This window comes from Musca autumnalis, unplaced genomic scaffold (genome assembly GCF_047663935.1).
Source record: "Musca autumnalis isolate F117 unplaced genomic scaffold, ASM4766393v1 scaffold_2, whole genome shotgun sequence".
Classification (NCBI taxonomy): domain Eukaryota; kingdom Metazoa; phylum Arthropoda; class Insecta; order Diptera; family Muscidae; genus Musca; species Musca autumnalis.
Window position 1 is genome coordinate 82,579,767 of NW_027411755.1, and position 26,213 is coordinate 82,605,979.

Genomic DNA, 26,213 nt, shown 5'->3' on the forward strand with positions numbered 1-26,213 from the left:
TACCCTTTTACTGAACATTATTTTGCCTTACAATGCTTTAACTTTAATTACTTTTTAAATATATCGGAAAAAATGGCATAAGAAAACATCAAATTGACGGTTTAAATCTTAGAAAAATAAACATGCATCAAATATTAATTTTTAGAAAGGATTTAACGACCGATGGACCCATAAACATATAAAATACCTTGGCACGAACAACTAATATTTACTAATAACGAAAATAAATGCTAGCGGAAAACCCGTTATAATATAAATCTATTTGTCAAACAGGTATAGTGAATATTTTTAAAAGTTTCTATTTGGGAATACTTCGAGTTTATCTTACTGATCTGAGGAATTTGTAGCGATGGTGCGATGTTTACTAACGATAAGAACCTTTCGCACATCCATTCTTCCTTCCTTTTTTCGTATTCACACACCAGATTTTTAAATTTCTATTTGTACACAACACCAGTGGTACCAGATTTAGTACCTCTTATAACTTATAGTACATATACGGTTTGAAATTAAATTTTTATCATTTAGTAGTTTTCGTACACTTATACTACGTACTTCCAAAACCATCTCAATCCTACAGACCAGCAGTGATTCTAATTCCAAATGTCAGAATTCCAACTCTTTTAAATCAGACAATAACAATTTTGTACCTTTCTTAGACTTATACCATAATTTTCCAAAACCAACTTCTTATTTTTTGACAATAAATATCACAATGACCCCAGTATTAAATTGCAGAATTCTTGCTCTACACATTAGCCAAAAACGAAATGGTACCACATTTTGTACTATTTAGTATTTTATGTACACTTAAAGTAAGATTTTTTAAAACCACATCTTTATCTTAAACCTACCTACTAACAGCTACCCCAATACCAAGTATCAGAATCCCAGAATTGTACGTTCACATGATGCCAAGATGTAAAAATTTTGTACCATTTAATATTTTAGTGCACTAACTTCCAAATTTGAATTTCAACTCACCTAATACCAAATCATATCAAATTTAGTAACTTTTATTGCACTTATACGATTTTTTCAAAACCTCTTGGTATATCCAGGGTTTCGGAGTCGGAGTCTACGAGTCGGAGTCGAGCAATTTTGCTGGAGTCGGAGTCGGAGTCTGAGTCGTGTAACAGTCTGTTTGAAAATTTTAATTTTTGCATTTTTCCACTACGGTTTGGAGTGCTTGAGTGGTATTGAAAAGGGCTGAGCTCGCCGGATTGGGGGAGGTTCTTTCCAAACCAGTAATGTTAAACTGTTCAAAGAGAAAAAAAAATTAACCACTTCAAGACTTGTTACTAGTACCTGACTTAATATAATTTTTTTGGATCACAGACTGTAAGAGTATGCGAATGATGTTTTCGCTGGGACACCTTTTTAAATTGTTCCCACCCGCTATAAAACATAAGTAACTAGTGTCCATGATATTCTGTTAGCCACTTCCCTAATCATTGATGAGTCCAACTAAACCGCCATGTTATCACTATCAACAATTCCAATAAAAAGGTCTAATTAGTTCATTTTGAATACTATATACAATTCATTTATTAATAGGAAATTCATTAAAACGTTTGTTTAAATCGATTACACTTTTAGTTTCTTATAAGTAAATTTTTTTTATAAAAAAAAATTATCTCAAATAATGAGTAATTTAAAGATAATAGTCAAAGTCTATCATAAATTATATAATCTGCATGTTATACGACTACTTACATGAAGTGATATGAAATTAGGTTAGGATGATGATTTAGGTTTTGATGAATTATTTGTAGGTTATGTTACCTTGGTTTAAACTGCCGATGGATCGAGCTCAATACATGCGGTGTTGTATAATTCTGCAAATATAAAGAAAGCAATTAACACCTATCCAAACCCTAACCTCTTTTCTCAATTTTGATGCAAATTCTTACATTGATTATACCTTTTATTCACGGGTTAAACCGTGCAATAAAAAGAATTTACTTTAATAAACTCTAACATGCAAGTTATATAGAAATTATTTACAAATAATCACATTTTTAAACATTTTAAGATTAATTAATTAATGAAACATTCACACAAGTGAAAATCACATTGTTTTAAGCAAAATTGTATGATCCGTTTCTTAAGTTTTAATTATCAAGATAAAATAAATTTAGCGAAGGCTAAGTTAATTATTGGCAAAAATAGAATCACGTAAAAAATTACAAAATTCACAATAATACTTATTAAAAGTTGTTTTTTTATACAAATTATTGCTGGCTTTGTTTAGCCGACGGCAAATCATCAAAATCATCGAAAAGCTATCATTATTTAGAAACTGTACATATCAGGAACAGCAGAGCTCATTAGAAATCACCATTAACACCATTAATATGTCTCACTCCCTCTTATGGGTATCCATTGGCAAATTACTGATGGGCGTTGGTTATGAAGATTCGCTATGCAAGCGAGACGGTAAGGAGAGCCTGGATGCTTCCACGTTGGATGATGCACTTGTCCAAAAAAGGGTAAACTTTTATACTATCGCTGAATTATTTGGCATTAATTAAGCCATAGAAAATACCAGTTTTTTTTATAAAAATTCCTTTATAATTTTCACGGTACTTTTAAATTATTTAATGTTCGTTGCAAAAACAGTATTTTGGTTACTTAAATCGTTTATCAAGGTTTATGATTTAATTTCAAAGTTCTTTCAAAGTATATTTTATTTTTGTTTCTTATTATACTGTTCCACTAGAAAAATGTTTTAACTTGAGTGGTCAACGATCAGAATAGAAGAGGTCGAAACAGAATTATTAAATTCCTCATTACCCTAGCAACATAGTAGGTTTTCTTGTCTTTCTTTTTATTAAATTTTGTAGCTTTGTCTTGTCGTGGTTAAACGATTTCTACCATTGCATATTGTTTTTGGCGACTACATTTGCATACTAAAAAAAAATTTGTCCACGGCTTGTAAAATAGAGCCACATGAAATGCCATACATTGTACTCGATAGTATAACAGTTGGCTCTTGTAATATTACAATCAAATATAACACTTTTGATTCTGCCATGCATAGCTGAATAAAGGGAATAAATTGGTTTGTTTTGAGAGTGATGAATGCACAACAAGAGTATTTGCGGGTATGGAATATTCCATTAGTATGACAATGCAGATCTGTCCTACCTCTTTATGAATTTGCTTAATCTGCTACAGTCGAAAAAAATAACTCGACTCCGACTCCGGGCAAAATTTTTTCCACGTTATAGAAATATAACATTAAATTTGGAACAAGAACATTTTTTTTTAAATCATTATTTATTTTAAAAGAAAGGTATAAGAAAATATATATGCAAACGGTATATTATACTAAGTTAAGGGACAATTCACAGGATATTTACGATCCTCTGAAGTGTAGTCTATTCATACCTATTTTGTTGATCCAATTGATTCTTTACATTTTTGCAAACAAAAGTAAAGTTCTATAACAATCAAATTAAGATTAGATCTTTAACATATTTCGTCAGAACTCTTACTGGTCTTCTCACAAAGGTCTATTGGTATTCTCATCTTGTTGTGGTCTCTATGGGAAATCTTACTGAATACCCTGTGACACGAAATGGAAGTCAAAATGTGGGGGTGGAAAATTTAGAACCCCATATCCCATAGCTGAAATTTCTGAGTTATGACATAATGAATTTTTTTATTGACCCCCATAAATCATTGAGAAAATAGTTTTATATCTCTGTTTGGAGATATTGTTTCATCATTTTTAGATTACATGTTTTCAGTTAAATAGAATGAAGAACCTTTCTGTCCTTCTAGATCTTCAACTCAAAAAGTAAAACAAAATGAAATTTTTACAAAAATTTTCCACCGAAAAGTTTATATTGGTTTCCCATATACAAGAAATCGATATTATCACGATTTCATTGTCCTTTATCAGTTGTATCCATTACTTTCTAAACCGTATGCTTATATATTTCGGTAAATTTCGCATAATATATTAACTATATATGAAATTCGGATGGTTACGCTTCTGAATTAGGGCATCATAAATTCTTTGTTGGTCAATGACAGATTCATCCCGCCATAACTCAGAAGTCTGACAAACGGCGAATCTTTCTTCTAGGATTCATCATATACTCAATGAGGGCTTTAGATGCAGACATTCAAATAACCGGGTCTGTCTGCCAGGAACAGATATAGTTCAAGTGTATCCGAGTTTTCTATACAATCAAGCATATACGAAATTCAATGAAATACATTTTTGCAGAATATTTTCATGCACGAAATCTCATCGTGTGCTAATTTTTCAGATCCAGAAAACATTCATCTTCGTTTTCGAGCTAGAGTTGGCACCGCAAAATGCTTTATTAAAAACAGGGTTCGTAGACGGCCTCAAAACTTCGTAATATTTTTCTCTTTCAGATGAAGAAAAAAATCTGCCAAAAAGTTACGTAGTTTTCTCGGAATCATTAAAAATGGCATTTATTGAGCTTTAAAACTGGGGTTCTCCTTTTATGGCTAAGCGCACTAAAATGTTGGCTTACATCCAGTTTGAAACTTGGTCATGAATCGCTTATAATTTTTATTGCATGTAGTCCTTATGATTTGTTTTGCCCCTTCATTTTCACATATTTTGAAAGCTTAAAGATTTTCTTCATCAATAATATACTCGTGCAAAAAAACGAAAACCGACAAGAACTTTCTAACTTTGCTATTTTTCAATGTAAGATTCGGCAGAAACAATATTGATATGTTAGAATGTATTCGAATGAATGCCCTTTCTAATGAATATGTAAGGAAAAAATAACACATTAGCCTATATAGGCCAAAATATAGGAAAAATTTAAAAATTTGTGCACATTTTATTCATTTTTAGTGGTATAGGAATTCACTCTCGGAGTCGACCCGGAGTCGGAGTCGGAGCCGGAGTCGTGAAAAAAAACTCATCTGGAGTCGGAGTCGAGCCAAAAATGCCTCGACTCCGAAACCCTGGGTATATCTATCTATTCGATGCACCATCAACGACCCACATTCCAAATTTCAGGATTTCAGGGTCCTTTTAGTTTGAATTTCCAAAAACCAAAAGCCTGATTCACCCCTAGTGACCAAAATTTCAAGATTCTAGCTTCAGCCGTTCCATCAGGGCATTGATGAACCAGTCACTTACCACTCTATTCTTTTATATATGTACATAAATAGATTATAATGATTTAGATTTTTTGCCACATTTTACAGCAGAATTTCCTGTAATTTGTCACTTCCTGTCCTCTATGGTTGGAAAAAGTTTTTCAATGCACTTGGATTTACATAGCACATTTTTCTTATCCCATTTTTTTTGGATTTCGTGTTTCTTTGATAATCTCTGTAAAGGTTTTAACGTGTATTGATGGTATTCCCAATACCTAAACTATTTTAGGCTTCTTTGTTTTTGTTTTTAAACGCTTGACCACCGTAAAAGCCATAAAGAAATCACTGATTAACCAAATGTTAACAGTCATATGTTTTTCAACTAACCACTTCACTAACAACTGATGTTAAGAGTTGTGTACGCACTTTATCTATTAAACGTAATTTCAATTAGCTCAAACTTCTATAGCCTCGATACTGGTACAACGGAGATGCCAGTACTGAAAACAGAGCCAAAGTATTGTTTCTAGATGAGGTTACACCATATGTTCAAAAACATTCTCTTAGTTTTGTAGTGGTCAAGAGGTCTAAAGTTTCCACAAGCATCGAAACTATTTTAGAATACTTTGGAAAACAATGATTGTTTTCGGTTAACGTTAAAATCAAGTGGTCGATCGCTTGTTGTTCTTTAGTGGCAAATGGGGTGTAAACATTCCCTTTGAGAAGTGAATTAACATTCAATCCTCTTAGGTGTACACAGAACCGCAATGAATTAAATTTTCAAATGAAATGCACATACAAAAATCACTAAACTTAATATCCAAAAAAACAAAAAATTATTTCGTTTAAAATGGGTTTAGTTTAGATAAATGTTGTCTAATTATTTCTCACTATTTTCGTTTATTTACAGAAATATTGTGTACAACATTAGCATACACGATCTGCAGGAACAACAACGTCTTGTATGGAACTCGCCAGAGGATGATCAAAAAATGTGTGTCGTCAAAGGCAAGGATGAGGTAAGTTCTTAGTTTATTCAGCATCCTCTACTTTAGCTCGCTGCGCATTAAACTGCAGCTAGGAAATCACCATCAACTACATTTACATGTAATATGATTCAGCCTAAATACTAGGTTACTTGACACCAAAGTCAACGCTTCCAAGTACTTGCTCTTATGTAGGTTATAAAAATAACAGGGAGGTTAATAAAAGGGTGGTAATGAAGAAAGTTAATGCACATATACTATTAAAAAAGCTGAAACAAAGCTATTTATTTAAGGTACATACTAAGTTCATAAAAATATAAAAAATATAAATATAAGAAATTTCTTTTAAGTAACAAATCAATGATTAACAATTAATGGTTATAAGACATCATGGATTCAACTATATTTATGTTTACCTACACATATTTGTATTAATTTATTTAGCAACTACGCGTTTGGGCCAATTCTGTGAATTTAAATTAATTCCTGTGAAATTTGAATTAATTCCTTTAAGTTTTCCTTTACACTTTGAAACACTTCATTCTTAATTTGGGAAATTTTACTAAATTTTAAAGCAATTAATTTATAACAAATAGACACCGGTCCGCGTTGCTGGCCCGTCGTAATGAGTTTTAATGACAACTTTTTATGGACTTTATGCTTGACAATTCAAAAATAGGTATTTTCAGTTTCACTTCTTCGGTGCATTGTCAACCGCAGGAGGATTTCTCTTACGGACTTTGTCGGATTTTTTTTGGCCCATTGATGCTGTTTGGTATTTATTATCGTCCATGTATCCTGTCTTTATCCTAAACCGATCTAATTAAAGGTTTTTTAAAAAGTGGTCAACAATATCAGATATGCAGATGATACCACTTTAATTGCGAGCAGTGTATCAGAACTACAATTTCTTTTGAGTCGGCTAAATTCCTATAGCGAAAAGTATGGGTTAAAGATTAATATATCAAAAACTAAATATATGGTGATAACCAGGTCTAGAAACCAAAGTACAACCGAAATATATATAAATAATACACATATCGATAAAGTACAGAACTTTAAATATCTTGGCGTCAAAATAAATGAAAACTGGGACAACTCGAAAGAAATACGATGCAGAATTGAAATGGCAAGAGATGCATTTTTCAAATACAAAAATATTTTATGTAGTCATGACATAAATATGGAAACAAAAATACGATTTATTAAAACTTATGTCTGGTCGGTTCTGCTGTACGGCTCAGAAGTATGGACACTAAAAACCGCTGAAATAAAGAAATTGGAAGCCTTTGAAATGTGGATCTACCGTCGTATCCTAAAAATTCCATGGACACATCTAACACCAAATTCTGTGGTTCTTTCAAGGGTTAACCGTCAACGGGAACTCATTGGAACAATAAAAAGAAGAAAAACATCATATCTTGGACATGTAATGAGGAACGCAAAATACAAACTGCTCCAAACCATAATCACTGGAACAATAGAAGGGAAGCCATCCAGAGGACGGAAAGAAATATCATGGATTGACAATATTCTTAAATGGACCGGCATTGGAAATATCTCAACCCTACTGAGTGAAGCCAGAAATAGAGACGCCTTTATGGAGATCATGGAAAATATATGAACATACCTTAAAATTTGTAACAGATAATTATATATAATTGTATTGGTCGCTTATATTCGGAGATCGAATATGCAAATAAAGAAGAAGAAAAAGTGGTTAAGTCGAATTCTCCCGCTTTTGAGACTTATATGTTTTAGTTTGTCATGGCTGATGGGCCGTTGAAACTCGCTATTTAAGGAAATTTCTAAATATATCGTGTTTCTGTCTCGAAAATTTCTTTGCAAGCCGATGCACTCATAATTTTAGCAAATATAGCGATTGTAAAAAATAGGCACCGAAATTCGTCTACAAATATATAGCATTTTGGACCAGGGGACATTCCTGAACATTTTCTGAAAATTGCAAGAAATTAGGTTCAGTAGTTTTGGAAAACTAATGTATTGAAAAGAGTGGGCGTGGTCCGGTATTTTGGCTCCAAATATGTACCTAGGGACACACAACCACGTTGCCTCCGAAACCGTATGCTGAAACTGATGTTATCATAAATTTGGCTTATACATATAGCGTTTAAAATAAAGGCGTGGGGAAGGTACCACACCTCCTCCGAAATTCATAAAATATACATAACAACGGCAAACATTGAGCTTTTGCTGCAAATGTAGATTAATCGGTAAATGTTTAAACCGATACATGCGTAATTTTTGCAAATATGTCGTTTTTTAAATATCTCATAAGGGAGGTACCCCGCCCCTCTGGAATTCAATAAAATATGTGTTCTGTTTCGTGAATTCAATAAAATATGTGTCCGTGACAATTTCAGGAAAATCGGTAAAGTAGTTTTTGGAAGAAAAATTTAAGAGGTAATTTCGAATTTTGAATGTGTAACATACAAAGTATTAAATGTTTTTGTCTACATTTCTTATTTGATTGAAGTACAATCTTCTAATATGTTCAATTATTGGTTAAGCTAATATGGCAAAAAATTATAAATTAAGGACAATGTTTTAATGCAGCTCCCATAAAGGTATCTCCCGATTTTATGTATTTCGAGGGTCTTGACCACATTTTTTATTATTTTTTTCTGCAAATTAGGGTTTTAGTTCTGAGTGTCTAAGAATTCATCGTACGTAAAATTGTCAATATTGGTCAAAATTGAAAAAAGGTCGTGTTAAAATATTTTTTCCATAAAAGCCTAAGTTGGGTTATGACTGCATTTGATTTTTATTCATAAAGATATGGCATTTTTTAAAATATATTAGCATTTAAAAAAATAGGGTATAGGGGATGTATCCCGCCCCATCCGAAACTAAATGTGTAGCATATTTTCACCGGGGGCCATCGCTGTACATTCCCTGACAATTTCAGGAAAATCAGTTCAGTAGTTTTTGTAGAATAGATTAAAATTGAAAATTGAAAAAAATGGGCGTGGTCAAATTTTCTTTGCATAAAAACCTAAGATGGTTTATGACGAACATTTCAAAAAAAGAATTATCCAAATCGGTCCAGCCTTTCTCAGCTGATGTCATTACCAACGAACGACATTTGATTTTTATTTATATAAATGGGGAATTCCAAGTGAAATCGGACAGTTCGGAGAAAAGTAATTTTTGATTTCAATTGTTTTTGGTTCAATTTATGCTCCTAGCCAACAGAACATTTTAGTATATTTTAAAATTATTTTTTGACCAACGGTACAGAGATATCGCCTATTGAAATTATCGAATTTTTAAAGAACTATGTTCAAATAAATACTCATAATTTCTTTAATATTGGTCCAAATGGGACCATCTTTTTTTTGATTTGTTTGTTTTTTTATCAGCTAATATTTAAAATAAAAGTGCACAGTGGGCTTCAATGCAATTTTCGGGATTTAATATTTAAAATAAATTTTTAAACATGATTGCACCCTTCGATTTTTTCAAAAAAAATTTATGTTAAACTACGTTCAATTACACAAATTTTAAGCCCTATGTGGTAATGGGATTCGGACAATTACTATTTTTTCTGAATTTTTTAAAATTTGTCAATACAATTTTTCCTTAATACCTTTGTCCAAAATTTGTATTTCCTGTATTTTTGAAGCTAAGAGTACATATTTATCATTATATATTATATATTTATCATAAAAAATAGAAAAAAATCCACAGTGGACTTTAATGGAATTTTCGCTGATGCATTTTCAAAATCGAAAAATGACGCAGTTTTTAAGATGTTTGAGATAAATTCATAAATATAAAATCAAAACAAATATTTATAAATGAAATTTTTAATTTTTTTAATAAAATAATAAATTTTGGACAAAGGTATAAAGGAAAAATTGTATTGACAAATTTTAAAAAATTCAGAAAAAATAGTAATCGTCCGAATCCCATTACCACATAGGGCTTAAAATTTTTGTAATTGATTGTAGTTTAACATAATTTTTTTTTGAAAAAATCGAAGGGTGCAATCATGTTTAAAAATTGATTTTAAATATTAAATCCCGAAAATTGCATTGAAGCCCACTGTGCATTTTTCTTTTAAATATTTCTTTCGATAGCTGATAAAAAAAAACAAACAAATCAAAAAAAATATGGTCCAATTTGGACCAATATTAAAGATGTTATGAGTATTTCTTTGCATGTAGTTTTTACAGAATTTGAATTTTTCAAGGCGCGATATCTCTGGAACCGTTAGTCAAAAAAAATTGAAAAATATACTAAAATGTTTTGTTAATCAGCAGCATCGCCACAGCAAAATATAAAGGAAATCAAAAACCTCATCATGAAAAAGTGTCCGATTTCACTCAGAAATCCCCAGATATATTTATATTTTTTTACCAAATCATTTAAAGTAAAACTAACCAGATGTCCAAATCGTGCCAAGTGAATATGCAATTTGAGAAAATCTTTTCAATAAAATTTGAATTAATTAGTTGATAAATTGATTCCTTTACTTCAATATCGATTTATAGTATTTGAAGGCCTAAAATTGTTGTTACCAAAGCAAGGACAATAAGAATACAAGAAAATAGAATTGAAATTTTAAATGTACTACGAAAAATTCCTCATCATACTTAACTGAGGACGTGCCATTTAAAAATAAGATCCACCTTTCAAATTAGCTACTGAATCGAACCCGGGCATTCAGTGTGTAAGATGGTTGTGTTTACTATTGAACCACGGAGACACATGTGAATCCACTGGGTTTTTAGAAATTCATACCGGAAGGGTACAAAAGGAAATTAGAGATAAACGTAATAAAAGGTAATTTCTCGTTTCTTTTTCTCAAGAGGAAATAGTTCCTTCATTCCAAATGGTTCCGAGACAGATAAAGTTTAATTTTCGTAGTTCTTTTTCTTTCCTTCGCTCCAAATAGTTCCAAAATCAATATAGTGTTCTTTTTGTTTTCTTCGATCCAAATGTCACCGATACCGATATAGTTCAATGAATTTTTCATTTGCATCGATCCTTTATTTTTGATCGTTTAGATCTTCGGTGTTGCTACATAAAATAATTTCGTTGTTGGTGGATGAAAAACGAACAAAAAGTACAAGAAAGTTCAACGTGAGTGTGGTATTAAAGGAACGAAAAGAACAAAATTAACTGACCTTACAAAGGGAACTTTATGAACGAAAGGAACTAAATAAACCAAAGATATGGCTCCAAGAGTTTCTTGTTCGGAGTAGTTCCTTTGAACTAGTTCGTTTCGGAACTACACAACTCTATTAAAAATTATAAAAATGAACTAAATGCTGTGCCATTGTAATAAGGGAAAAAAGAATTATCCAAATCGGTCCAGCCGTTCTCAACTGTTGTCATTACCATCGAACGACATTTGATATTTATTTATATAGATATGCATATTATCACCAAATCATTTAAAGTAAAACTAACCAGATGTCCAAATCGTGCCCAGTGAGCATGCAATTTGAAATAATCTTTTCAATAAAATTTGAATTAATTAATTAAACAATTGATTCCTTTACTGTATGAATCACTTCAATATCGATTTATAGTATTTGAGGGCCTAAAATTGTTGTTACCAAAAAACTCATCCATAAATAAGGACAATAAGAAAGAATACAAGGAAATAGAACTGAAATTTAAAATGTACTACGAAAAATTCCTCATCATACTTAACTGAGGACGTGCCATTTAAAAATAAGATCCACCTTTCAAATTATCTACTAAATCGAACCCGGGCATTCAGTGTGTAAGATGGTTGTATTTACTATTGAACCACGGAGACACATGTGAATCCACTGGGTTTTTAGAAATTCATACTGGAAGGGTAGAAAAGGAAATTAGAGCTAAACGTAAACGTGAAAACGTAATTTCTCGTTTCTTTTTCTCAAAAGGAACTAGTTCCTTCGTTCCAAATGGTTCCGAGACAGATAAAGTTTAGTTTTCGTAGTTCTTTTTATTTCCTTCGCTCTAAATAGTTCCAAAATCAATATAGTGTTCTTTTTGTTTTCTTCGATCCAAATGTTACCGATATAGTTCAATGAATCTTTCATTTGCATCGATCCATTATTTTTGATCGTTTAGATCTTCGGTGTTGATACATAAAATAATTTCGTTGTTGGTGCATAAAAAACGAACAAAAAGTACAAGAAAGTTCAACGTGAGTGTGGTATTAAAGGAACGAAAAGAACAAAATTAACTGACCTTACAAAGGGAACTTTATGAACGAAAGGAACTAAATAAACCAAAGATATGGCTCCAAGAGTTTCTTGTTCGGAGTAGTTCCTTTGAACTAGTTCGTTTCGGAATTACACAACTCTATTAAAAATGATAAAAATGTACTAAATGCTGTGCCATTGTAATAAGGGAATGGATGAAACTAGAGTTCTGTTTAGCCGCATTTTTAAAATTAGATTACTAAATTACTAAAAGGTACTGAATGAAAGTACTACGTCATTTGCGAACAGGTAACGAATTTAAAGCCGCAATTTAACATAAAGTTTCAAATGTCGGTCGCTGTTAATGTTTTAGGTCGTCAAACGGCTTGATTTTTAGAAATTCGAACTACGGAGATAAAATGCTATATTAGCGAAAGGGTAGAGCTAGAATTTTGCAATTATGTTGGTGTGCAGCGGTGAAGTATGACTGAATTTTTGGAAATTCGAACTTAAAATGTTAAATGTAAATTTTTTCATAAATTCAGGATATCGCTTCAGTATGTTATTAAAATCACTCAATATTTTTAATTTTTTTTTTCGAAACATTTATTTACTTGTTTTGTAACTTTTATAACAACAAAATATATTTTAACAAACTTTCAACTGGAAACAGGAAGTAACAGTAACAGAAAGTGACCTTAAAAATTGACCTTAAAAATGTTTTTTGTTATCAGGACAAAATTCCCCACATGGTACTGAGGTTGCATTTTTTGGTTATATCCCTAATATACATATGTTTGCGTACATTTATCATTTGCAGTCTGCATTACAACAAAACTAAATACAAGTTCAAATATTTATATAAAAAATGAGTAGGTCCCTTATCATTGAGCTAATATGAATCCGGGTGCACTCATTGATAAGAGAGAAGTCTCCTTTGCCCCGCCGGGGATGTTTGTTGAACACTTACATATATAATTTTACATGCAGACTTGTGAACCCAAGTGTTTGTCTCTTATATACGTCTGTGTGCAAAAATACCACTTTTGTGCGAGAGGACGATTTTTATCGTTATGATGCACACATACACATGCAATTTATTTTAAGTATACTTAAGCATGCAAGCAATTTTAAAATAGAAACGGAAGTAAAAAAATACATATAACGGCACAACACGTGGAAATTTATTTAGTAAGACACATGTAAAGAGTTATTTCATAAAAAAATATTCATACATTTTTGGATTGTTTACTTTTAAAATTCAGAAAAAAGTTAAAGTTAATTTATGTTATAACAAAAATAAAAGGTGCAAAAATCGTAGTTTAAAAAAAAATTAAATATAACCGACAAGTGCGCTTAAAATTATGGCGTCAATTTAAGTCGAATAATCACAACGGCATATTTCGGAATTATAATTATCGCCTTGAGTTTTCTTTCAAATAATTTGTACTTAAAAGAAGACTACTTCCATACATACTCTAATTTTACTCTTAATTTATAGTAGGCAACTGTTATTATCGGAATTCTCATATTGTTGGAAGGAAAAATAAAGTTTTCATTGTCCCTTTAAACTCTTTGTATCGTTAACAGTCTTAATGAAAATGAATAACATAACAACCCATTGAACAATCTTAATCGGTCGTGTGTACTTCTAGGAACTTCATACTAACAACAATTCATTACTTTTTGCACAATATCATTGACAACACGTAAATATTTTTTGTTTGTTTTTAAAGTTAGCTCAAGTTGGTTTTAACTTTTCACCTTACATTTTGTATTTGTTGATGATACATATTGCTTAAATGTTTTTACCAACATTCATGAAACTATGCAATAAAAATAAATAAATGAAAAAGTATGGGGGTCTTGGTTACACACATAAATTATTATCCGTTTCCTTAAAGTATTTCTGTATTATGTGTCTATGCCCGTCTGCTTCGCATCCTCTTGCCGAGATTGTGTGTAAAACGGGGTACTTGTCAATATGCTTCCGCCCGTTTACTGAAACTCAGGATTCACTTTATTTATTCTTATTTTGTTCTTGTTGCTGCTAGTAATGCCACATACCCACATACATATAACGTGTAAGTGATGAGCAAGAAAAAAATACTTTTACACTGTTTTCATACACTTAAAATGCTGAAGCTCTTCTTCTTAAAATGTAGGTCAAGGAACATAATGTTCTAGACATGTGGGGTAATTTATATTAAACGAATTAAATAATGATTAAGTAATTCAATCACTCCGAAACTGGTTCGTTCGTTTAGTGAATCACATACAATGACCGATTTTTATATGAAAGTAACGAATTAAATGAATGAACACTTCAACTGCCAGTCCTCAGAGAACTACATATCAAGTATATTCATTACTTGTACATACAGTTGAAGGAAATATTTAATCAGCATAACTATTACCCAAAACCCTTTTATTTTCACATAACACTGTGAAACGAAATTTTGGGGCAGTGATAATTCCTTTGGGGAGGAAAGCCCTTGGTGAGTATATTAAGAGTCCCGAATGACAGATCCGCCGTGAGTCAAACATCCGAGTTATGGTGTGATGAAGTTTCTGCTGAAGACCCTGTAAGGTATCTGCTGACTTCAGTTATATCTTTGTTACCTGTTGTTTTAGCTTATTTATGAGATGACACGTCTGCTGTCAAATCGAATAAGGATTTTTTCGTAAAGCATTTCGACCTTCTAACTCGCTTCCTTCAATGCCCTCCTCGTCCCTTATTTTAAGAACCGCTATAAAAGTACCACAACATGACGTTTTTAAACTTGGAAATGTTCTGCAAAAATGTCGCTCAGAAAATTTAAGGTACGGCTCTCATTGACAACTAATCGATTTTGTCTCGTTTTAAATTTTTTGTATATTCGTTATTTATTGCTTGTTAGAATATACAGAATATACAAAAACAGGAAACATAGTTTTTTCTGAGGCAAAGCAAGGTAAATGTCAAAAATGACCATGAAAACGCGATAAAGAAACTTCATCACGCCATAACTCGGAAGTTCGACTCCCTGGGGATCTGTCCTTCGGCATTCTTAATATACTTACCAAGTGCTTTCATCCCCAAAAGGAATTATCTCTGCGCCAGATTTTCACCTTCATTTTGTGTCACAGTGTAATTTGTGAATTGTGAAATATAAATAAATTTTTCAAAACTAATAAATCCTAAATTCCACAAAATGGCTTCCTAATCAAAATTGGACCCTATTCTGTTATGAATATAATCAGCTCTAGAAAAATAATCCACAATAACAGGTGTGGTATATTAGCTGTGTCTGCATACATGATGTGTGGTAACAATTCTTATGAAATGTTGCAGATTCAGTTAAAGCACGGTGCTGTTTACACAAGACGGTTAAGACTTTTTACAACCTCGTATCCCTGTATCATATTTTGATGAGTTTTTACCTAAGATTAGATAAAATCTTAAATAAAAGGTGATTCGATAAAAAAAACTCACGCACAAAGATATAACGCTAATTTCAGATGCCTCACAGGGTCTTCAGCAGAAACTTCATCACGCCATACCTCGGAAGTTCGACTCACTGCGGATCTGTCCTTCGGCATTCTTAATATACTCACCAAGGGCTTTCATCAAAGTGGTTTGACCGTGACTTTTTTTAATATTTAAATAGAATAAACTTTACTTAAGCCATTAATATGCAAATGTTTATTCACTCTTGCTACAGGAAATCGTTTTTGAGAAAAAAAGGTCAAAAAGTCACAACCCTAATACACAAAATATTCTTAACAACATAACAACTCTATTTAATTATAATGATAATTGATTAACTGCTATTTTGTGGTTATTTTTAATTTGCAGTTATAGTATTGGGCTAAAAAAATCATTGTGACTTGTGTGTAGCATTAAGACTTTCTTGAAATGGCATTTTTAAAAGCGGTGCACTCTGTAGCTCGAGAAGTCCCGGGCCACACTAAGAGTAATTTCACTGAAATTTTGACATGAAAGTAAAAGAAAATTTAAAATAAAACGGTCTGTTTGTTTCATACGACTATTGCAACAAAGTAAAATCGCAGAACACATGAAACCGTGTACACTAGTTTCTTGAAATTATGAATTTTTCTCATAAAATGCAAAGTTTCATGTCAAAATTTCATTGAAATTACTCTAGTGTGGCCTGGGACAAACGGATGATCCGATCTTCATATGTTTTTATGGAATTATTATATAATATATAATTGTTATATATGATAAATATAATTGTATGAGAGAAGTCTCCCTTGTCCGCCTGGGATGGGACAAGGGAGACTTCTCTCATATCAATGATGTGGAACCCACAGTTTATCGCCGAGTTCGAACGCCGTGTCCTAAGACAACAATACTGAGGGGTATTTTATCACCTTCACCTTCGCCTTAACAAGGCAAAACAAATAATGATTTCAGCATTAGTCTGGCTGGGATTTGAACCTGGGTCTCCGACAATCAAGTGACACGGTTGCCGGCGTCTTAGCGTTCTACGTCACCATCAACTTGTCAAAGCTTCCAATGACAAATTTTGATAACCATATCTTCTGATACAGAAGGACAAATACAAATAAAGGTGGAAAAAGCTGTCATAGTATTTGTAATAAAGCATAGAAAGATGGGAGCCTGTGGCGAGGATCGAAACTAGTCTTCCCTGCCTTACCCCTTGGCGAACAATGCCAAACCTTCTCCACTAATAAATTAGTTGTTTTAAATATTAAAACAACAACAATGTTAATCCCAGACTACTTTGAAAAATCAAAATTGTAACAGCTATCCCAATAAAAAAACGCCACAAATGTTCTATTTGAGAAACACTGACACGGTTTGCGTATGGTTGGTTATGGCTAAAAAAAGCTACCAACAACATTTTATTGCGTTGTTTTCGCTGAAAATCAACGACACACAACCGTGAAGAAGTTTTGCTTTGTTCTGCAAACACTTTCATCAGGGTTGTGTGAGGTTGCCAAAGAAAAACTTCTCATTGAAGTTTTTCCTTGGTTCACCTTTATACTTCGAGCTGACGATTGATGTTTGGGTATAAAAAGTTTTTTGTTGAATAAGTTATTGAATAATAACTTCGGTGGAGAATATCCACAAACAAAAAACAAGGGAACTAATGAGATCCTGTGGCGAGGATCGAAAGTAGTCTTCCATGCCCTACCCCTTTGGCGAACAATGCCAAACCTTCTCCACTAATAAATTAGTTGTTTTAAATATTAAAACAACAACAATGGGATTAAGCCAGACTATTTTGAAAAATAAAATATTTTGAAATTTGAGGCAATAAATGCAGTTTTTCGAGTTCATTATTTCTCCGAATATTTTATTCTCTCTCTTTGTTTCAAAGGTCAGAAAAAGATTCGCATTGGTTTCAGAGATATGGCCCCGAATTTCATTAAAAACACAATATTTAACCATGTTTAGATGGGGCCATAAAATCCGAGCTGGATCTGACACAACAAAACCCAACTAGGGTTTCTTGTCGTTTGGGTCTGCACTTTCAAAAAATCCTCAGTTCGAATTGTTTGCTCAAAATCACCTTAAAAATGTTGCACAGTGATATACACATTTCGAATGATTTGTGGTATAAATGCTAGTTTCCAAGCTTAGCCTTCGTCCACTAAAATAACATTCTAATATGCCTTATGATCAAACTTAAGCACCCGTGAAACGTAGCATAATGGTTGAATGTGTGGGACTTCTATGGATTCCTAATTTTTCAATGTAATTCTCAGGTCATAACAGCTCAACTCAAAGAGAATTAATACAAATATCACTATAAAAATGACGTTCGCCTTAATAACGCGAAACAAAAAATACAACTTTGTCGATGACAGCAATCCGAACATAAAGAAGAAGAGATAGAAACAGAACGAAAAAAAAATAGAAACAACACAACATTACCACCAGGTTCCCAACTATTTTAGATTGTTGTGCTGATATAACTCAAAATACAAAAAAAAAATAAAGAACAACAGTTATAAAGAATCATAAAGAAGAATTACATACATAATAATAACAATTTCTCTTTGGTTTGTAACTAAATTGAAACAAATTTAGAATCATAAAAACGAAACTCACCAAAACTACACTTTCACCACGATATTAAAAAGGATCTCCTTACTGCGTATGTTTCGTTGATGTGATCTCACATAGTTTTAAACAACAAGTTCAATTGATCATGCATATTCTAAAAAAGGGGGCATTACGAGCTTTTTTCAAAATATTGTTTTGTCTCAGTGATCATACACATTATTGAAGAGTTTGATATTTCACCATTACAAAACAAAAGCATTTAATTTTTCGATTTCAGTATAAATGAAAGATGATTTAGATTCATTTTTGCTTTTTTATCACTCATTTTGAAAAAAAAAAAGATATATTTTAATGCAATTAAATGATATTTCTAAAGGTTCACCATCTTTCACTCTTTACCTGTCATTAACATTTACGTTTCTGTTTCAAAAATTATGTCTTTATTTGCATAGCAATAATTCAGCAAATGATATACATTCAACCACACTTCTCATAAAGATCCTATCTAAATCTAACAAAATGGAGGAAATGAAAAACCATTTAACATTTCTCAACCCTACCATTTGCATTAATGCTTCATGAAATAATTTTGTTACTACCTTTACATTCATTCATTCAGTCGTTCTTTCTTTCATTCATTATGCATTGGTCTGACCAAGAATATTTTTTCTTTCGTAATTTTGAATACAAATCGTCCTTATTTACGTTGCTTTGCATAATTTGCAATGCACAAAAACAGAAAACAGACAGAAAGCAGAACACTATTGGACTGACTGCAACGAGCTACGTACGTACAGTTATAGCCAAATGTGTAAAGGAAGCGATGGTGAAAGAGTTATTGTTATAAATGGGTAACTTCTTGACCTAAATAAATCTTCAAAGCTACCTCAACTTGAAATTAAGACCAACGAGTCAAGTCAGAGTAAACCAAAAACCCTTGACCAGACACAGATATATGGATGCATGTCATGGTGTTCTGTGTATGCGCATTGTATGTGTTTTGGCTAGTATACGTGTTAGCAACATGAAAATTAACCATAGTGTGGTTATAGTTAGTTTGATTGTTATTGCCGTTTACGTTTTTTTACTGTATATCTGCTAAACATGCACATGAGTGTACATATGTATGCGTTTTTATGTACGTATGTGTTTTTTCTTAACTTAACAAATTCATTTACAGCAAAAGGTGTTCGTTTAGTTTGAGATTGCAAGTTTTTGTCTGCACGAAGATGACTCAGTCAGAAAAAGCTACTGCCAAGTGTATAAATACTGAACAAAATTGCAGTACAAATAACTAACAATGTCTAAAAGTAACAAAGGGACCGCTTGAACTATAGCATTATCAAGTGGCCTAGAGTTGCCAGCACTATGTTCACGCTAGTCTTTAGTATATACGAGTATGTATGTATGGAAGTACGACATACAGACACCTTGTAGTGCCAGTGTAAAAAAACGAAGTTTATGTGCAGAAATGCAATTAAGCTAAAGAAATATTTTGCATAGTCACGCAATTAGTAAACTACAAGAAGTGCATGGGATAAAAATAATAAAAACACAATGCATATAAATCTGACGGAACGAACGTACCTTGACATACAATTTCGAGAGTGTTGTTTATTATAAATAAGTGTATATAGTAAGAAAAAATCAAAACAATATTTCTCATCAAACAATAAAAAACTTTCAAAAATAAAAGGGAAAGATCCTACTCCCTCAGAGATAATATTACGATGTTGTATACAAACAAGTCGAAAACATTTTATACCGGGCGTTCGGCTAGTAGCCCATACCTCCAAAAAACATCGAACTATGAAAAAAACGAACAAGAAAAACAAACCCATCTAAAATTGACGACCCCTGCAAACGTTATCAACTTTATCAGCGGAAATGCACTTGGAGTGTTCGGACACTTTGAAGATGCAGTTTACGCACTGGCAGATGTACTTGCAAAGTACAATGCCAATATTACTGCCATACAGGAAATACGATGGATTGGGAAAGACGCAAAAACAAAACCTGAAGGTGACGCAGTGTGTTATAGATTTGTAGTTAGTCGAAGGTTGAAACACCTGGTTTCCAGCTTCACCACAGTGAATTAAAGACTTGCTACAATTCGGATAAAAGCCACACTTTTCAACATCAGTTTTATTTCCTTTCATGCTCCCACTGAATACAAGGACATGCAGACCAAAGATATATTTTACGATCGCTTAGAAGAAACATATGACCGTTGTCCTGCCCAGGACATTAAAATTATTCTAGGCGATTTTAATACCAATATTTGAAAGGAGAAGAATATCTATGGCCCAACAGTCGGGAAATTCAGTTCCAACCATTAAACATTAAATGAGGCTTATAGACTTCGCAACGACAAAAAACATGGTAGTTAGCAATACCAGATTCACATGGTGTTCTTCAGATCAAAAAACATCTATCACATTGTTATAGATGGAAAGCATTCATCGAGGATGTTAGATGTACGATCGCTCCGAAAATCAAACCTCGATTGGGATCACCAACTTGTTGCAGCAAAGGTACGTATCCGCAGCAAATGAAGTACGAACACACACAACACATACGTTTGACATCGGTAAGCTGCAATCACATCTGATAGTCACAGCATTTTCCAGTGTGTGAAAAAATCGAGACATACGAGTACAGGAGCCAGAATGAACACCGAACATTTTCCCAAAGAGTGAAACATCAAACTGATGACTTTGGTACAGGCACATCTTTCTGTAGAGCAAGGAAATTTGGTAACAGATACAGATAGCGAAGACGACGAAAATACCATAGATCCAATCTCAGAAGGTATTGAATATATAACACCAGTCCAATATGAGGGAAAGATAGGAACGCGTACCCGACGACTGGAACCTGAGCATTCTGTGTCCCGTTCACAAGTCTTATAGACTGCGTGCTCGAACTATAGGGACATAAGTATGCTCTCCACTGTTTATAAGATAGACCATAGGCTTTGGTCAAGGAAATAATTGGGCCATACCAATGCGGCTTTAGAGCTGATAAATCCTCTGTTGGCCAGATATTTACCCTGTGGAAAATTCTGGAAAAGACCAAAGAGATGCAGATCGAAGCTTACCATATTTTTGTCGATTATAAAGCAGCCTTCGACACTCTCTTACGTTCAAAGGAACCTCTCCGACCAGTAAAGTACCAAAAGAAGTTTCAGAAAAGCATACTGTCTTTCTTGTGACCTATTTAACATTCTGCCGCAAAGGGGTCGATCAGTAAAAGAAGTTACCGATACCTTTAAGAAGGTTGAAGGAGAAGGTCTGGCAGTAAACGGCAATAAGACCAAGTTGGTGGTATTGACTAGCAATGCGTCCATAGAACTCGTACCAACTGTGGAAGTTCGTACCTATAATTTTGAGGTAGTAAAGGACTTATTCTACCTCGGCACCGCCATAATCCCAACAAACAACATCTGTTGTGAAATAAGAAGATTAAACTAACACTTTACAAAAAAACTGATGCTACTAATGCTCGTGGTTCCGAAGCTTGTTTGGAAGAAAAATTCTTCGAAGGATCTACGGGTCAGTAGGCTTTGACGCTAAATATCGATGTCGCACAGAGGTTCAGAATCGTTTTTCCTGGTCAAAACTCTGTAACTTTTGAACGGATAAAGATATTCTCACATGCGACCAAATTCGGCCTGTTAGTGCGAGAGGAATTCATGTTAAATTTTTGAGTTTTTTGTGAGTGTTTTTAGTTTTTATATGTTCCAATCTATTAAAACACCGATAAACAACCCACAAAAATACAAAAAAAAAATTTACTTTTATAATTTTTTTTTCAAGAAATTTTTTTCTAAAAATTTAAAATTTCTTAAAAAAATTTAAAAAAAATCTTTTGGGTTTTTATAAAATTCATATATTAAAAATTTAATTTTTTTTATTAAAAAGCTATAATGAATATGGAGGCGGTATGGAAAAAATGCATATTTTTACCCGTATGATTTCAATAAATTTAAAAAAAGTTAGACGTCCGAAACTTAGCGGGTACAAATATATATAGGCTGAAAGAGGACACGATCAGGCATCACTTTGCGTAGACGAAACTTTGTACCTGTGGAATAGGTAAAATAGGTCACTCCGAACGCTACTTTAATTTATTAAAACGGTTCTCAAAGGTAACAATCCAATGGAACGCCAAGCCTTCGAGTAAAAGGCACGAGATAAGAACAATATTCTGTATATTGCTAACTAAGTAAGGTATATTGCTAAGAAAAAGGCACGAGATAAAAACAATATTCTGTATATTGCTAAGTAAGTAAGGTTGTGTTATTCCCAAGTTCGCAAGAAAATCTCCGCAGAAGGAGACTTCTCTCATACCACTGAGTGTACCCGATTTTTTATCTCATAGATATGGGTCTTCCAGTTTATCTTGGGGTCCATACATATTACCAACATTTGTACAATGCTTTCTGTTATTAACCTCTTTGTTGTCGTTTTAGCGCAGCTCTTTTGAACCTTTTTCATTATTGTTTTCAATTGTTTTGTTTGCACATTTAATATGTGTGTACGTGTATGACTTTTTAGCTTTTCCAAACATGCATTAATCACCGGTGGCCTGTTTCACCGACTTTTTGCCGAGAAGGTCCGGTATTGAACTTCCTTTTTTATTTCTGCAGAATTGTTAAAACTTTATTGAAATATGAAAAATGCAAACGGAAGTAAACAATGGTGAAGTGATGAATATTTTTTCGTTTCGTGTTATAGTAAACTTGGCATACAATGTTTGCTCATTTATATTTTGTTTGTTCAAAGTGTATGGCACTGCCAAGAATTTTATTTGTATGTGAGAGCATAACGACACTTAAAAACGTAATGTGTAGATTAAAAAAAAGCGAAATAAATATATTTTAAAACTTCATACTTGAAAACTAATATTTAATAGTAATTTCATCAATTTGAGTTCTTTCATTGCAGACAATCTAACAACAAATACTTCTTAAACACAATATATTTATAATAATATATATATTTGGGTGGTCACAAACAGATTAATATTATTTTTGAATTGGCCATATCGTTAGCGCCCATAAAAGAAAATGCAAACAAAAAAGTATGTACATATATATGTACATATGTGTGTATAAATATATATCTGCTGCAGAAATAAATTGCAAAAAATCGCTGTATCATATTAAAAGTTTTTGTTTGTAACCGCACTCAATAATTTAATTAATAAAAAATATTTTCATTATGCATAACATAGCAAAGCAAACGATATGCCCTGAAAATGCCAATACCCACACACACGGACACCACAAGCGCACATGCGATACAAAAATTCAACTGATTATATTCCTTTCCGACCATAGCTAGAAATCCGTAATCAGAGTAGGGAAGTTAAACATGTTGTTTGCTTTGTTTTTGTTGTTATGGCTGAAATTATTTCGCTTTGAATAGGGAAAGTTTAATTTCCTGTATTCGTGTGCAATTTCATATTAACAAAGGCCTTTTTTCTTTGCTATTATGGCATAATGCCTGGATTCTATGAAATTCGTTAAATTTTCCCATATTTTAGCATTAAAAAACCTAGAAGGTGGTGGGTGCATGATATTGAGGTAAAACAACAAAGTCTCCAGCTATTCATTTGGGCATTCATCCGTTTATTGTGAGTTGTTGTTTTTTCGTCCTCTCGAACGATGTGATTATGTGTGTTTTTCTGATTATTTAATAATGTTATATGAAAAGCATATGAATACCAAAAAGTGTTTTCCGTTTACGATTAAAATGGACTTTTAAAACATTTTAATAAAAAATATTAGTAAAAACAATTTTTTATGTTTACTATGTTTATTAAAATAATTCTTGTGGAAATACCTCTGATTCAGTTATGTAATACGAAGATTATCAGTAGGTATTGATTTTATATATTGTCATTACATCGAAAAATTAAGGAATCAATTCTAATCGAATTTAGCAATCATTTGACAGTAAACTCAGACAACTAATTCGATTGCCTTTACAACAGTGGTTACATTGCCATTGGTCATATTTTTAGTTTTCGATGATCTACTTTATATTTTTAGCTTTAAAAAAATAATAATATTGTCAGGGAATTAGATATAATATAACTCGGTGTAGACGTTGTTTTATTCCCGTTACGATTTGTACCAAATATAAATCGTGTTCGTTTAGATTACGGTTTGAAAATGTTTTATTAATTTAACTGCACTTATTCGTACACGACTTCATTTTACTAAGCACACAGCTTAACTCTACTAAACACATAGCTTTACTTTGCTTAACCGACGGTTTAGTTCGCCGTTTGATTCCGAACTCACTTATCTACCTGCTATTCTCCAGTATTTATACTCGCTTGCTGAAGCATAGCCTGTTAGAGAATACTCAATCTAGGATTTTCTACAATGGTCAAACGAAATGTCCATCGATTAGCAAATACACATACAAACATACATATGAATGTAAACAACAAAAGGGACAGATGTAATAAATACAAAAGAGTAGAAGGGGTAATAGTGAATGACGTCACTATGTAGAAAAATAATTTAGCTAAAACGGAATGATCAAAACAAATATGAGGGAGAGAGATAATACAACTAAAGCAAAATAAACATGGAAAATAATGAGAGTAAATTCTATACAGTAGTTGTAAATGCTTAATAAAGTAAATGCTTAATAAAGATTTGCGCTACAAATCAGATTTTTAAATTAACAGAAATTCATCTAAATTATCTTAAATCCGTCTGTTACTTTGTACCAATACTAATCGTCATATTGTCAATTTTTAAATTGTATATATTATATGTAACAAGTTTGCCATTGGGTTAACGCTGAATCTATGCTCATCCTCTTTCTGCAAAAAAATCCTGGGCGTTTTATTTTTGTATTTATCATCTACATTTGTTTGTTTATATGATGAAATTTATTTTTATCATCATACTATGTAAATTTGACCTCTGACCACTGATCAGTCAGTGTTTACATGTTTTGAGGTGTAACATGCAAACAATTATATAACGTGTAATATAAAAATTCCCTTTCCCATACACCGTTTCATTATATATTATTTTCTGTAAAATTATTTGACTATCTGACAAAATTAATGGTATGGTATGTAAACATATTCATATGATGCAACCACATAAATACTGACATACTCCAAAAAAATTGAATTCATTTACACATGCAATTTACAATAATTGTATTTTCAATATAAATTATATTCACGCATGCTTTTATTATTGTATGTGTGTTAGTGTGGACAAATGCATATGTATTTTACCTCTGAGACCTTTCCTAAATTTTCGAGTTTTGGTTGTATATTTTTATTTATTTGTCTTTTACAAATGAATGTACTTGTTTAACAATACAAACTTATTAAATGTTCAAAACAAGCATTCAGCGGACGGAAATGAGAGCTTGTTTTATATTATTTGCTTAAAAAAGAAAAGGCAACGTTGTTATGCAAAAAAACCTGAACAACAGAATTTAAATTCCTGATTTCCTAATTTAACAATATTTGCCAAGCAATTGAATATGTCGACAGCTTCTGCAATCGGGGACACACTGAACGGGGAAACTGAACACTGAAAGCGATAGCAGCATTCTGACGACTGTAATGTATATAAAGAAGCTCAAATATATCCAGGAAACCCAAACTTAAAATTTTCGAAGCATGTATAAAATCGTTTCTGCTACACGACAGTTAACAAGATCTATTTAGCAGGTAACGCACAACAACAACTATTTTTTTCCGAAAATTCTTCAAGATGTCAAAATTTTTGTTTACATTTTCTTACAGTAACAAAAAATATGTCAGATGGAAACCACGAAGCTGGCGTTTTATGCCACCTTATAATTTCATCATGACAGTTAAAGTTGGCATGGATCTATCGCCATCATGCAAAAGCTACAGGTATTCATTAAC

At 32.4% G+C, this 26,213-nt stretch overlaps 1 protein-coding gene across 1 annotated transcript in view; it reads left to right on the forward strand.

Annotated features, from left to right (window-relative positions):
* Sema1a (semaphorin 1a) overlaps positions 1 to 26,213 on the forward strand; it is a 776,225-nt gene that overhangs the window by 564,174 nt on the left and 185,838 nt on the right. The window contains 1 exon segment of the mRNA XM_073968138.1: positions 6,011 to 6,119. Coding sequence (XP_073824239.1) covers positions 6,011 to 6,119 — 109 coding nt within the window.